The sequence below is a fragment of the Tremella mesenterica genome (assembly GCF_000271645.1).
Source record: "Tremella mesenterica DSM 1558 unplaced genomic scaffold TREMEscaffold_8, whole genome shotgun sequence".
NCBI lineage: Eukaryota > Fungi > Basidiomycota > Tremellomycetes > Tremellales > Tremellaceae > Tremella > Tremella mesenterica.
In genome coordinates this window covers 1046202-1058512 of record NW_006711232.1, presented here as the reverse complement: position 1 = coordinate 1058512, position 12311 = coordinate 1046202, and the positions used below count along the sequence as shown (strand labels likewise).

The 12311-nt window shown below is 51.5% G+C and overlaps 3 protein-coding genes across 3 annotated transcripts; 2 read left to right on the top strand and 1 right to left on the bottom strand.

The window, feature by feature from the left end:
- Positions 1 to 549: 549 nt before the first annotated feature.
- TREMEDRAFT_63657 (uncharacterized protein) lies at positions 550 to 2028 on the top strand (the record flags this gene model as incomplete). The annotated part of the gene is made up of 2 exons (XM_007005804.1): positions 550 to 904; positions 1592 to 2028. The coding sequence occupies 2 exons, from the start codon at positions 550 to 552 to the stop codon at positions 2026 to 2028; spliced, it is 792 nt and encodes a 263-aa protein (XP_007005866.1).
- A 3786-nt stretch (positions 2029 to 5814) lies between these two features.
- Positions 5815 to 7710, bottom strand: TREMEDRAFT_63655 (uncharacterized protein; the record flags this gene model as incomplete). Its single annotated transcript, XM_007005803.1, has 4 exons — positions 5815 to 7093; positions 7144 to 7519; positions 7609 to 7645; positions 7681 to 7710. The coding sequence occupies 4 exons, from the start codon at positions 7708 to 7710 to the stop codon at positions 5815 to 5817; spliced, it is 1722 nt and encodes a 573-aa protein (XP_007005865.1).
- Positions 7711 to 8714: 1004 nt separating this feature from the next.
- TREMEDRAFT_63654 (uncharacterized protein) lies at positions 8715 to 10199 on the top strand (the record flags this gene model as incomplete). The annotated part of the gene is made up of 2 exons (XM_007005802.1): positions 8715 to 9116; positions 9795 to 10199. The coding sequence occupies 2 exons, from the start codon at positions 8715 to 8717 to the stop codon at positions 10197 to 10199; spliced, it is 807 nt and encodes a 268-aa protein (XP_007005864.1).
- Positions 10200 to 12311: the final 2112 nt, after the last annotated feature.

The window sequence follows — 12311 nt, the reverse complement described above, 5'->3', positions numbered from 1 at the left end:
TAGATGAAGTTAGGCTAGGTAGGGACAATGGGAGCAGAAGTGCGGCGAAGTTAGGCGGAGTTAGGCTAGGTAGGGACAATGGGAGCAGAAGTGCGGCGATGTTAGGCGGAGTTAGTCGAAGGAGGAGGAGAATGGCCGAGGCTCGGGGAAGTTGGATGGAGTGCGTTGAAGTACGTCAAAGCGCGGGAGGGTTGGATGAACGTCTAGGAGGGATAGGTTATATTAGCTGAGAAGATCGCTGAAGTTCTTCAGCGATCCTTGATTGTTGTCAGTAGTAAAAGACAGATAGAGATAGTTATAAATCGAGATACATCGCCGTCAGTAGAACAAAGCCTTAGTTAGAGTAACTACGCCGAAGTACGCCGTAGTTACACTCCTTTTGACGTCTGCGCCCTCCCGGTTGGGTGAGACATCAACTCAGAAGCGTGAAGTTAGCCGAGGTTTGTCGACCGTCGGTCTATTAGGAAGTAATTGCTCGACGGCCGTGACAGTATCAAGGATCGCTCTTACCGACGACCCGTGCGAACCTCGGAGAAGTACGAAGATAATATGGAACCAGAAAGGAGAGTTACACGAGGCATGAGTAGGAGTGACGACAGGATGGAGGAAAATGAGAGGAGAGCGTTGGAGGAGCTTAGAAGAGCAATGGGACAGGACCTTGGGATGGAAGACAGTGTAGGGGGGTCAGTTCAAGGAGATGAGTCCATTCCACCAGTACCTTCTAATCCTCCTACCCCTGCGGGCAATGCTCCCCCGCCTATCGGATCCCCAGTCGGATCGGATCAAACTCCGCGGCCAGAAAACGCTGGAAGTGGGACGAGCTTCGGAGAAGGAGGGACACAAGGGGTGATGTTAGCCTTGATGCAGATGGTGGCAAACATGAACAAGGATATGATGGAAGAACGTAGGCGCAGGGAGGAGTGGGAGCAGAGGAGGGAAAGGGAGACAGTAGGGGGAATTGCAGAAGGGATATCTGAAGGGGTGAGGTACGCCATGGGACGGCAGACTTCGGCGACTCCAAGCGTAGTTGGGGAACAACGGAAGGGTATCAAGTTGCCTAATCCAGATTTCTGGAGAGGAGAGCGGAATAAGTTGACGGCCTTTCTGTCTGAGTGCGACGTACACTTCAAATTAAACTCTCATCTTTTCCCCGACGACACTAAGAAAGTCTTTTTCATGATCTCTCACTTACGCGAAACTCCCCTCCTTGCTGTTCAACCCAATCTATCTAAACGGCCTCTCCCAGAATACCTCACGGTGCACAACCAGTTCGTCAAGTATCTCAAGACTAACTTCGGCGACCCAGATGAAGAAGGAACTGCAGCCCGACAGCTCAACGACCTTAAACAAACCGGCTCTGCTTCGGACTACTTCTCTGCCTTTCAACGACATGTGGCGATACTCAAGTGGTCTGATGATGGAAACTTAGTCGATCGAGCTAAGAAAGGTCTAAAATCACACCTTCTGGATGAAATTGCAAGACATGGTAGATCGTTTGGGACGGTGAAGGAGCTATTGGAGTTTGTGATTCCCTTGGACAACCGCCTGTGGAGGAGGCAAGTGGAGAAGGAAGCAGAGAGGAAGAGGGAAGGGGGGGCAAAGACGACTACGGTGGTGGAAAGTCAGAGGACGGAGAAGAAAGAAGAGAAGAAATGGGAAAAGGGGCAACCTTCGGCGCAGGGTGGTGTCCAGGCGACTACGGTGTCAACGGTGGTAAAGGGTACGGCGCCGAGCATCGACAAAGTTCGGCGAAGGTGGCCTAGACCAAGCTCCGCTCTGAGGGAGTCAAGGAGGAGCGAGGGGAAGTGTACGGAGTGTGGTGAAACGGGACATTGGCTGAAGCAATGTCCTGTAAGGGAGGCTAAGGTTAAGGTTGGACTGTTGCCACCATGGGGGGAGAAGTTCGGAGAACGTGGTGGAGCATCGGGAGGGAACGCAGTACCTCTTGGACAGAGGAGGAACTTAAACGCGGTTGGAGGAGAAGTAGATTTGGAAGAGGACCAGGGAAAAGAAGAGGACCTGTCGTAGTAGGCGAGGCTCGGCGGGTCCGCCATATTCTCTCGGCCACCATTCCTAAACCTATAAAAGAAACACAGCTGATGGAGCCAGAGGATTGTGAATACAAAAATACACCACTCAGTACCCCTTGTTCATGCAATGTCGATAATCATCTCCTCATCCCTTCCGTTTCCAGAGATCAACCTAAATCGGACATTTTAATTAATGGAATGAAGCTAACTACGCTCTGGGACACCGGGGCTACTTGTTCATATATAAGTCCTAGAGCGACGACGAAGATAGGCGCAGAAAGGAGACAATATCAGGTGAGCGTACCCGTTCACATGTTCGACGGCTCGGTGAGTGTCTCGGGACCTATCACCGAGTTTGTCGAAGTCGGATTTAGTTTGACGAAGGACGCCGAAGTGCGATCTGTTCGTCTCAATGTAACAACGCTCTGCGACGCAGATGTTGTGATAGGGTGGGATTGGATGAGGAAGGAAGGGGTTGTCCTTGATGGAAGAGACAACTTGGCGAAATTTGCCATCCCAACCCCACCAAGTGCGGCGAAGTTAGCGGCCATAGGGCTGCCAACTCCGACGGACGCGATAGATCTCCGAGACAAAGATGACCAGGATGAACTGAGTCCGGAGGAACAGGAGGAATTGTATCAGGTGGTTCCTGAACAATACCACTCGTTCATTGATGTCTTTAACCCAAGGAAGGGAGGTGAGGAATTACCTCCCTCGAGGAGCTATGATTTGGAGTTTGATCTTAAGGAGGGGGCGAACCTGAAGGTTGCTCCACTCTACTCGCTTGGAGAAGATCAGAGAAGTGCGCTGAGAGACATCCTAGATCGCGAAATGTCGGCCGGAAGAATTCGACCCAGTAATTCACCCTACGGATCACTGATGTTCTTGGTACCGAAGAAGGCGAAAGGTCAATGGCGAATGGTCATTGACTACCGAAAGTTAAACGAGGCAACGATACCCGACGCCTATCCTCTGCCTCTGATCAGCCAGATAACCGAAGAGCTGGGAAGAGCGAGGTACTTCAGCAAGTTAGACCTAATTGGGGCTTATCAACTCCTACGAGTAAAGGAAGGTCATGAACACCTGACAGCGTTCAGGACGCAGTACGGTATGTTCGAGTCTCTTGTTGTCCGAGATGGTCTACGGAATGCTCCCGCTGTGTTTCAGCACTTCTTGAATGAAAGTTTTCGAGAGCTGCTGGGAAAGGGAGTAGTAGTCTACATAGATGATATACTCATCTACGGTCAAACGTTGGAAGAACTGAGGGGAACTACGGCGAAGGTGTTTGAAGTGCTTCGGAGGTCGAATTTGTTCGTTAAAGCTAGTAAGTGCGAGTTTGAGAGAGATTCGGTAGTCTTCCTGGGGTTCGTGGTCTCACAGAGGGGAATTTCCAGTAACCCGGATTACATCGATGCTGTCGTATCTTTTCCCCGTCCTAAGAACTTGCGAGAGAGTAGGGGATTTATGGGAGTTGTCAGTTATTATCGGCGTTTTGTCCCCAACTTCTCCAAGATTGCTAAACCGATCAATGACCTCACCAGGAAAGATGTGCCGTTTGTTTGGGGAGTAGAGCAGGAAAGAGCCTTTAAAGAATTGAAGGATAGGATGTGTAGGGTGCCAGTATTGGCTCACTTTGACCTTTCGTTGAAGACACTACTACAAACAGATGCGTCGTTCTTCGGCTGGGGTTTCATAATTTCGCAGGTGAACGAGTTAGGACAAGAGCATCCGGTGGCCATCGAATCCGGAGCGTTCCAGGCGGCGCAGTTAAACTATACGGTAGGGGAGAAGGAGCTACTCGCTATTGTTGAAGCTTTCAGGAGAAGGAGACACTTACTACTACAGGTAGAGACTACAGTTCTCACAGATCATTTAAATTTAACTTACTGGATGGAACCTAAACAGCTTAGCCCCAGGCAGGGTAGGTGGGTCGAAGAGCTCTCTAACTTCAGGTTTAAAATGGTGTATCGACCGGGAAAACAAGCTACACTGCCGGACGGACTGTCGAGAAGGGCAGACTACCACTCAGGAAAAGGAAGTACTATGGTACAGGAGAGCAACCTTATCCAAGGTCTGCCGAAGTTCAACGAACTTGACAACACTAGCTCTGGGTTACAACACCTGCTTCGGGCCTTACAAGGAACAAAGGAAGTGCGAGAGAACGACCTTATTGATCCTATGGATTTGATAGTCGGAATACAGGAAGACGGAGAGGTGGAGGAGGTTAGAGAAGAATTATTGGGGGTAACCTGTGCTAAGTGCTCTCATCCAACATGTCATGATAACATGCAGGAACCAGGGTCGGTCACCGAACTACGCCGTACCTCGCGGTCCCCCTTAATACTTCGTGGGGGATGGAATTCAAGAGGGTTCCTCACGTTCGATGGTCGAAATTATGTGCCGAACTACGCCGATGCTCGACTAAAGATAATGAAGACGCGGCATGACTCGGTCCTAGCGGGCCACCCAGGCTCAGCGAAGACTCTCGAGCTAGTCCTACGGGACTACGTTTGGGTTGGAGTAAGGAAGGATGTTGAAGATTACATCGCTGGATGTGCGGTGTGTCAGAGAGCAAAGACTAACAGGCAGAGACCCCATGGAGAGCTTAAACCACTGGAAGTGGCTACGAAGCCATGGTCCAGCATTTCGATGGATTTCATTGAAGAGCTCCCGAATTCCCATGGATACAATTCCATCCTAGTAGTGGTAGACCGGTTGACCAAATGGGCCATCTTTATCCCGACTACGACGAAGTTAACCGCAGCTGGCCTATCCGAGTTGATAATGGACTATGTGGTAGCTCAGCATGGGCTACCAGAGAACATAGTGTCTGACAGGGGATCGAAGTTTACCTCGAAATTTTGGAAGAACTTGACCGATAGTCTCGGGATAAGACTACATCTCTCTACTGCATATCATCCGCAGACTGATGGACAGACTGAACGAACCAACCAGTCCTTAGAGCTCTACCTTCGAATCTTCACCTCCTATCAACAGAATGACTGGTCGAAGTTACTAGCTCGAGCTAGTTTCGCCTACAATAACACCCACCATTCCGCGATCAATAAGACACCATTCTATGCGAACTATGGATATCATCCTTGATGGGCGGAAGAGATCAAGGCCAGTGAAGTTGAAGTACCCGCTGCTACGGTGGTGGTAAAAGACTTGACCGAGATACATAAGGAGTGTATCGAAGGAATTGAGAAAGGTAATGAGAAGTACGCCGAAGGGTACAATAGGAAACACCGGACTACGCCAAACTTCGTGGAAGGAGATCTAGTGATGCTGTCGCTAGAGAATATTAAGACGAAGAGGCCAATGAAGAAGTTAGATGTTAAGCAAAGTGGGCCGTACAAGGTAGTACGGCAGGTGGGTTCTCATGCTTGTAAATTGGAACTACCAGGAACGATGGCAGGTATCCATGATGTATTCCATGTCTCCTTGCTCCGTCCCTATCACCCTCCAATATTCCCTGGTCAGCAAGCTGAACCACCTGGCCCAGTAGAGGTAGACAATGCAGGAGAGTCTTGGGAGGTAAAGGACATTGTGGACTCTAGAGTAAATAAGAGGTCAGGAAAGTTAGAGTACTTGGTGGAATGGTTAGGTTACAAAGGAACAGACGATGCGGTATCATGGGAACCAGTGGAGAACGTTGATGGAGCTGATGACATATTGGCGAAGTTCCACGAACTTCACCCTACTATGCCGAAGGAAGGGAGACTGCGAAGGGCTAGGAGGTAGAACGTACTGCATACAACATAGGATTACAGCTACGTACCGCTCACTTGTCCTTGCTCTTACTCTTACCCTTTCCTTTTCCTTTCTCCTTCGCTCTACTCGGTCCCGCGGGATTGGTGTGGAGGCTACCAATGACCGAAGGTAGATCGAGAGTCTCAGACGGGAACGCAGTAGAGAGAGAAGCATTCCATGCCCGATTCATAGCCCCGAAGAAGTCACCGAAGTCCTGGACATCTCGAGCAGCTTGCATGCTCGGAGTCTTCCACAGAGAACGTATGGTCCGTAGACACTCGAAGGGAAGACTGAGGAGGTCGAGAGCAGTCTGGGCGGAAGCTGGGACACGAGAACTACTACGGCGACCTAACCAGTCAAGGGACAGTGGTGGCTCATACGCCATAGGAGTAACTAGGAAGGGGGTGTCGAACAGTCTTCGGCGAACATCGGCTATCTCAGTAAGGCTTCGGCGAGAGACGTCCGCTAACCTCGTCCTTGCTTCGTCGTCCAGAGCCCCAGTATTGACTACATCTACTAACGCCGCAGTGAGACTGTTTAAAGCGTTAGCTTGACGAGAAGAGAAGTCAAGCAGGAGAGATGTATCATTTTGGGCGGCCTCGAGCTGAGTAGTGAGACCGAGGACGAGAGAACGATAAGTGGCGAATTCCTTTTCGTCCTCAGGAATACGGACGTCCAGGGAGATACGAGGGTGGACGAGGGACAACCGGGGAGCAGAGGGACCAGCACGCTGAGTATCTTCATCTTCCACATCACCATCATTGAAGGCAACCTCCTTCTCTTTAGATTTCCCTTTTGATTTCTTTAAAGAAGACTTCGGTGTCTTCTGGGAAGCAGAGGGAGGGGTGACGGGAGGGGCCGCCGAAGTGGCCGGAGCAACAGAAGGACGCCGACTTCGGCTGCCGTGAGCTGGAGGAGAAGCTACCACTGGAGAGGACGGACGTGGCGCCGAAGGACGGGAGGCCGAAGGACGGCGAGAAGACGAAGGAGGAACAGCCGGGAGACGTGATGGGCCGGCCACAGGAGCGAAGGGCGACGGCGACGGAGGCAACGGGCGGAGGTCCGGCGAAGTCCGGCGAACCGACCGGAGAGACGAAGGAGGTACCCGCGAACGGGGGACGGACGCTGGAGTCTGAGGAGGGGGGAAAGGCGAAGAGTCGGAGGGACGGGGCGGGATGTCCCGAGCAGAGGAGACGGGACAGAAGGAGCAGGGACCAGATGTGCATGAAGCACAGCGGAGGGCTTTGTTGTGTGGCCGGACTGCCTTGAGGCAGGGCCAGTTCGGACGATTATACGTGATGATCTCACGTCTACTAATTAGCAAGGAGAACTTAGGCGAAGTACGAATAGGGGAACTCACCGGCAACGATCGCACGCCTCATCAACACCAACCGCAACCCAACGACCAGGCTCAGACTCCAACTTACTCCACAAGTACTCTTCTTCCCGTAATGACCTCTTCACCCGTTTGGGCGAAGGCTCCCCTCGGGGAGGAGAGGGAGAAGCGGCGGCGGCGGCGGCGACAGGAGCAGCGACGACGGCGGCGGGACGGGGAACGACAGGGGGACGGAGAGCGGCGACAGGACGGGCGGCGGCAGCAGCGGCAGCGGCAGCGTCGGCGTTGGCAGGGGGGGGAACCCCGGAAGGAGAAGAAGAAGAAGAGGAAGAGGAAGAGGAGGAAAGGGCACGAGGTCGTTTCTGGCCCACGATTTGGGGAGCGGGGGAAACGCGAACGACTACGAGTCAGCGGTGTCTTAGGAAGCTAAAGAACAGATGAACAAGGCCAAGTTCGGCGAAGGTATAGGAGGATGGGCGAAGAACTCACACTCAGGACTATCAACGTTGTTGTCCTCTACACCACCCTCCATATCATCATCCGAGAGATCTTCTAACTCACTTTCACCCTCACGATTCTGATCCTCCTCATCACTATAATCACCCCCTTTTCCTTCGAAGTCTGACTGATCGTCCGACTCCGAACCACTGAGCGACTCCTGGTCGGAGGAGGACGGAGACTCACCGGGACGAAAGGCGGGCGTCCTGCGGCGAGGGCTGGCGGCAGGAGGAGAAGCGGAGGGAGAAACAGCAGGAGGATGTCACGAACTACGTCGCGACACCTCGGTTACTCCACCAACAATGACCCTCCTTTGGCCATCAAAACCCCATCACGCCTTAACCTCTTTACTCTACACGTAACTCAGGACTTCTGACACCAAGTACGGCGAAGTTAGACGGAGTTAGGCTAGGTAGGGACAATGGGAGCAGAAGTGCGGCGATGTTAGGCGGAGTTAGTCTAAGTAGGGACAATGGGAGCAGAAGTACGGCGAAGTTAGACGGAGTTAGGCTAAGTAGGGACAATGGGAGCAGAAGTGCGGCGATGTTAGGCGGAGTTAGTCTAAGTAGGGACAATGGGAGCAGAAGTACGGCGAAGTTAGACGGAGTTAGGCTAAGTAGGGACAATGGGAGCAGAAGTGCGGCGATGTTAGGCGGAGTTAGTCGAAGGAGGAAGAGGATGGCCGAGGGCTCGGGGAAGTTGGACGAAGTGCGTTGAAGTACGTCAAAGCGCGAGAGGGTTGGATGAACGTCTAGGAGGAGTAGATAATATTAGCTGAGAAGATCGCTGAAGTTCTTCAGCGATCCTTGATTGTTGTCAGTAGTGAAAGACATAGAGATAGCTATATACAATCGAGATACATCGCCATCAGTAGAACAAAACCTCAGTTAGAGTAACTACGCCGAAGTACGCCGTAGTTACACTCCTTACGACGTCTGCGCCCTCCTGGTTGGGTGAGACATCGACTCAGAGCGTGAAGTTAGCCGAGGTTCGTCGACCGTCGGTCTATTAAGAAATAGTTGTTCGACAGCCGTGACAGTATCAAGGATCGCTCTTACCGACGACCCGTGCGAACCTCGGAGAAGTACGAAGATATTATGGAACCAGAAAGGAGAGTTACGCGAGGCATGAGTAGGGATGGAGACAGGATGGAAGAGAACGAGAGGAGAGCATTGGAGGAGCTTAGCAGAGCAATGGGGCAGGACCTTGGAGTGGAGGATAGTGTGGGGGGATCAATTCAAGGAGATGAGTTCGTTCCACCGGTGCCTTCTAACCCTCCTTCTCCTCCGTCTAATGCTCTCCCACCTGCGGGATCCCCACTTGGATCAGACCAAACCCCACGCCCAAGAGAAAACACTGGAAGTACGGCGAACTTGGGAGAAGAAGGAACACAAGGGGTGGTGTTGGCCTTGATGCAGATGGTGGCGAATATGAACAAAGACATGATGGAGGAGAGAAGGCGTAGGGAGGAATGGGAACAGAGAAGAGAAAGGGATACAGTGGGCGGGATTGCAGAAGGGATATCAGAAGGAGTGAGGTACGCCATGGGACGGCAAACTTCGGCGACCCCAAGCGTAGTGGGCGAACAACGGAAGGGGATAAAGCTACCTAACCCAGACCTCTGGAGGGGAGATCGGAACAAGTTAACCGCCTTTCTGTCTGAGTGCGACGTACATTTCGAATTGAACTCTCATCTTTTCCCCGACGACACTAAGAAAGTCTTTTTCATGATCTCTCATCTACGCGAAACACCTCTTCTTGCAGTGCAGCCCGATCTATCCAAAAGACCTCTTCCTGAGTACCTCACAACACACGATCAGTTCGTTAAGTACCTCAAGACTAACTTTGGTGATCCAGACGAAGAAGGAACTGCGGCCCGACAACTTAACGACCTCAAGCAAACCGGGTCTGCTTCGGACTACTTCTCCGCCTTCCAGCGACATGTTGCGATTCTTAAGTGGTCTGATGATGGAAACCTAGTTGACCGAGCCAAGAAAGGACTAAAATCGCACCTTCTAGATGAAATTGCAAGACACGGTAGATCGTTTGGGACTGTGAAAGAGCTATTGGAGTTTGTGATTCCCTTGGACAACCGCCTGTGGAGGAGACAAGTGGAGAAGGAGGCAGAGAGGAAAAGGGAAGGAGGGATAAGGACAACGACAGTGGTGGAAAGTCAGAGGACGGAGAAGAAAGAAGAGAAGAAATGGGAAAAGGGGCAACCTTCGGCGCAGGGTGGTGTCCAGGCGGCTATGATGTCGACGGTGGTAAAGAGTACACCGTCAAACATCGACGAAGTTCGCCGAAGATGGCCTAGGCCGAGCTCCGATCTGAGGGAGACAAGGAGGAAGGAGGGGAAGTGTACCGAGTGTGGTGAAGCAGGACATTGGCTGAAGGAATGCCCTGTAAGGGAGGCTAAGGTTAAGGTTGGACTGTTGCCTCCATGGGGGGGGAAGTTCGGAGAACGTGGTGGAGGATCGGGAGGGAACGCAGTACCTCTCGGACAGAGGAGGAACTTGAATGCGGTTGGAGGAGAAGTAGATTTGGAAGAGGACCAGGGAAAAGAAGAGGACCTGTCGCAGTAGGCGAGGCTCGGCGGGTCCGCCATATTCTCTCGGCCACCATTCCCAAACCCATAAAAGAAACACAGCTGATGGAGCCAGAGGATTGTGAGTACAAAAATACACCACTCAGTACCCCTTGTTCATGCAATGTCGATAATCATCTCCTCATCCCTTCCGTTTCCAGAGATCAACCTAAATCGGACATTTTCATTAATGGAATAAAGCTAACTACGCTCTGGGACACTGGAGCTACTTGTTCATATATAAGCCCTAGGGCGGCAGCGAAGATAGGTGTAGAAAAGAGGCGATATCAGGTGAGCGTACCCGTTCACATGTTCGACGGCTCGGTGAGTGTCGCTGGACCCATCACCGAGTTTGTCGAAGTCGGATTTAGTTTGACGAAGGACGCCGAAGTGCGATCTGTTTGTCTCGATGTAACAACGCTCTGCGACGCAGATGTTGTGATAGGGTGGGATTGGATGAGGAAGGAAGGGGTTGTCCTTGATGGAAGAGACAACTCGGTGAAATTTCCCATCCCAACCCCACCAAGTGCGGCGAAGTTAGCGGCCATAGGGCTGCCGACTCCGACGGACGTGATAGACCTCCGCGGCGAAGATGAGCTTGAAGAGCTGAGCCCGGAGGAACAAGACGAGTTGTTCCAGGTAGTTCCTGAACAATACCACCAGTACATTGACGTTTTTAATCCGAAGAAGGGAGGAGAGACCCTCCCCCCTTCAAGGTCCTACGATTTGAAGTTTGAGCTTAAGGAGGGGGCGAACCTTAAGGTCGCCTCCCTCTATGCTCAAGGAGAAGATCAGAGACGCGCGCTGAGAGACATACTAGATCGCGAAATCGCCGCTGGCCGAATTCGGGCAAGTAACTCGCCATACGGCTCACCAATGTTTATGATACCGAAGAAAGCCGAAGGACAATGGCGAATGGTCATCGACTATCGAAAACTGAACGAAGCGACCATACCAGATGCCTACCCTCTCCCTCTAATAGGTCAAATTACTGAGGAACTTGGAAAAGCAAGGTATTTCAGCAAACTAGATCTAATTGGAGCATACCAATTGTTGAGGGTGACAGAGGGACATGAACACCTGACGGCGTTCAGGACACAGTATGGTATGTTTGAATCTCTGGTTGTTCGTGATGGGCTGCGAAACGCCCCCGCGGTCTTCCAACACTTCCTAAATGAGGTGTTTAGAGAGCTACTAGGGAATGGAGTCGTGGTCTACATTGACGATATCCTCATTTATGGGAATACGTTGGAGGAATTACGAGGAACTACGGCGAAGGTCTTTGAGGTACTGCGGAAGGCGAGCCTGTACGTGAAAGCTAGTAAGTGCGAGTTCGAAAGAGATTCGGTGGTGTTTCTGGGTTTCGTGGTATCCTCTAAAGGTGTATCGGTGAACCCAGAATACATTGATGCCATCACTTCCTTCCCACGTCCTAAGAATCTACGAGAGTCAAGGGGATTCATTGGAGTTGTAAGCTACTACAGGCGCTTTGTCCCCAACTTCTCGAAGATTGCTAGACCTATCAATGACTTGACAAGGAAGGAGGTACCATTTGTATGGGGAGTCGAACAGGAGTCAGCCTTCAAAGAGTTGAAGGCTAGGATGTGTACTGCGCCGGTATTAGCCCATTTTGACCCTACATTGAAGACGATATTACAGACAGATGCGTCGTTCTTCGGCTGGGGGTTCATAATTTCGCAGATCAACACGGCTGGTCAAGAACACCCGGTAGCTATTGAGTCTGGTGCTTTCAACACAGCTCAACTGAATTATACGGTAGGAGAAAAGGAGTTCCTCGCTGTAGTGGAGGGTTTCAGAAGAAGGAGACACTTATTATTGCAGGTAGAAACCACAGTACTTACCGACCATCTAAACCTTACCTACTGGATGGAACCGAAACAACTCAGTCCTCGGCAAGGTAGGTGGGTAGAGGAGCTAGCTAACTTCAGGTTTAAAATGGTTTATCGGCCAGGAACCCAGGCAAGTCTTCCAGATGGATTATCTAGACGGGCGGACTATCATTCCGGGAAAGGAAGTACCATGGTACAAGAGAGCAACCTTATCCAAGGTCTGCCGAAGTTCGACGAAGTTGACGCCACCACGTCGGAGT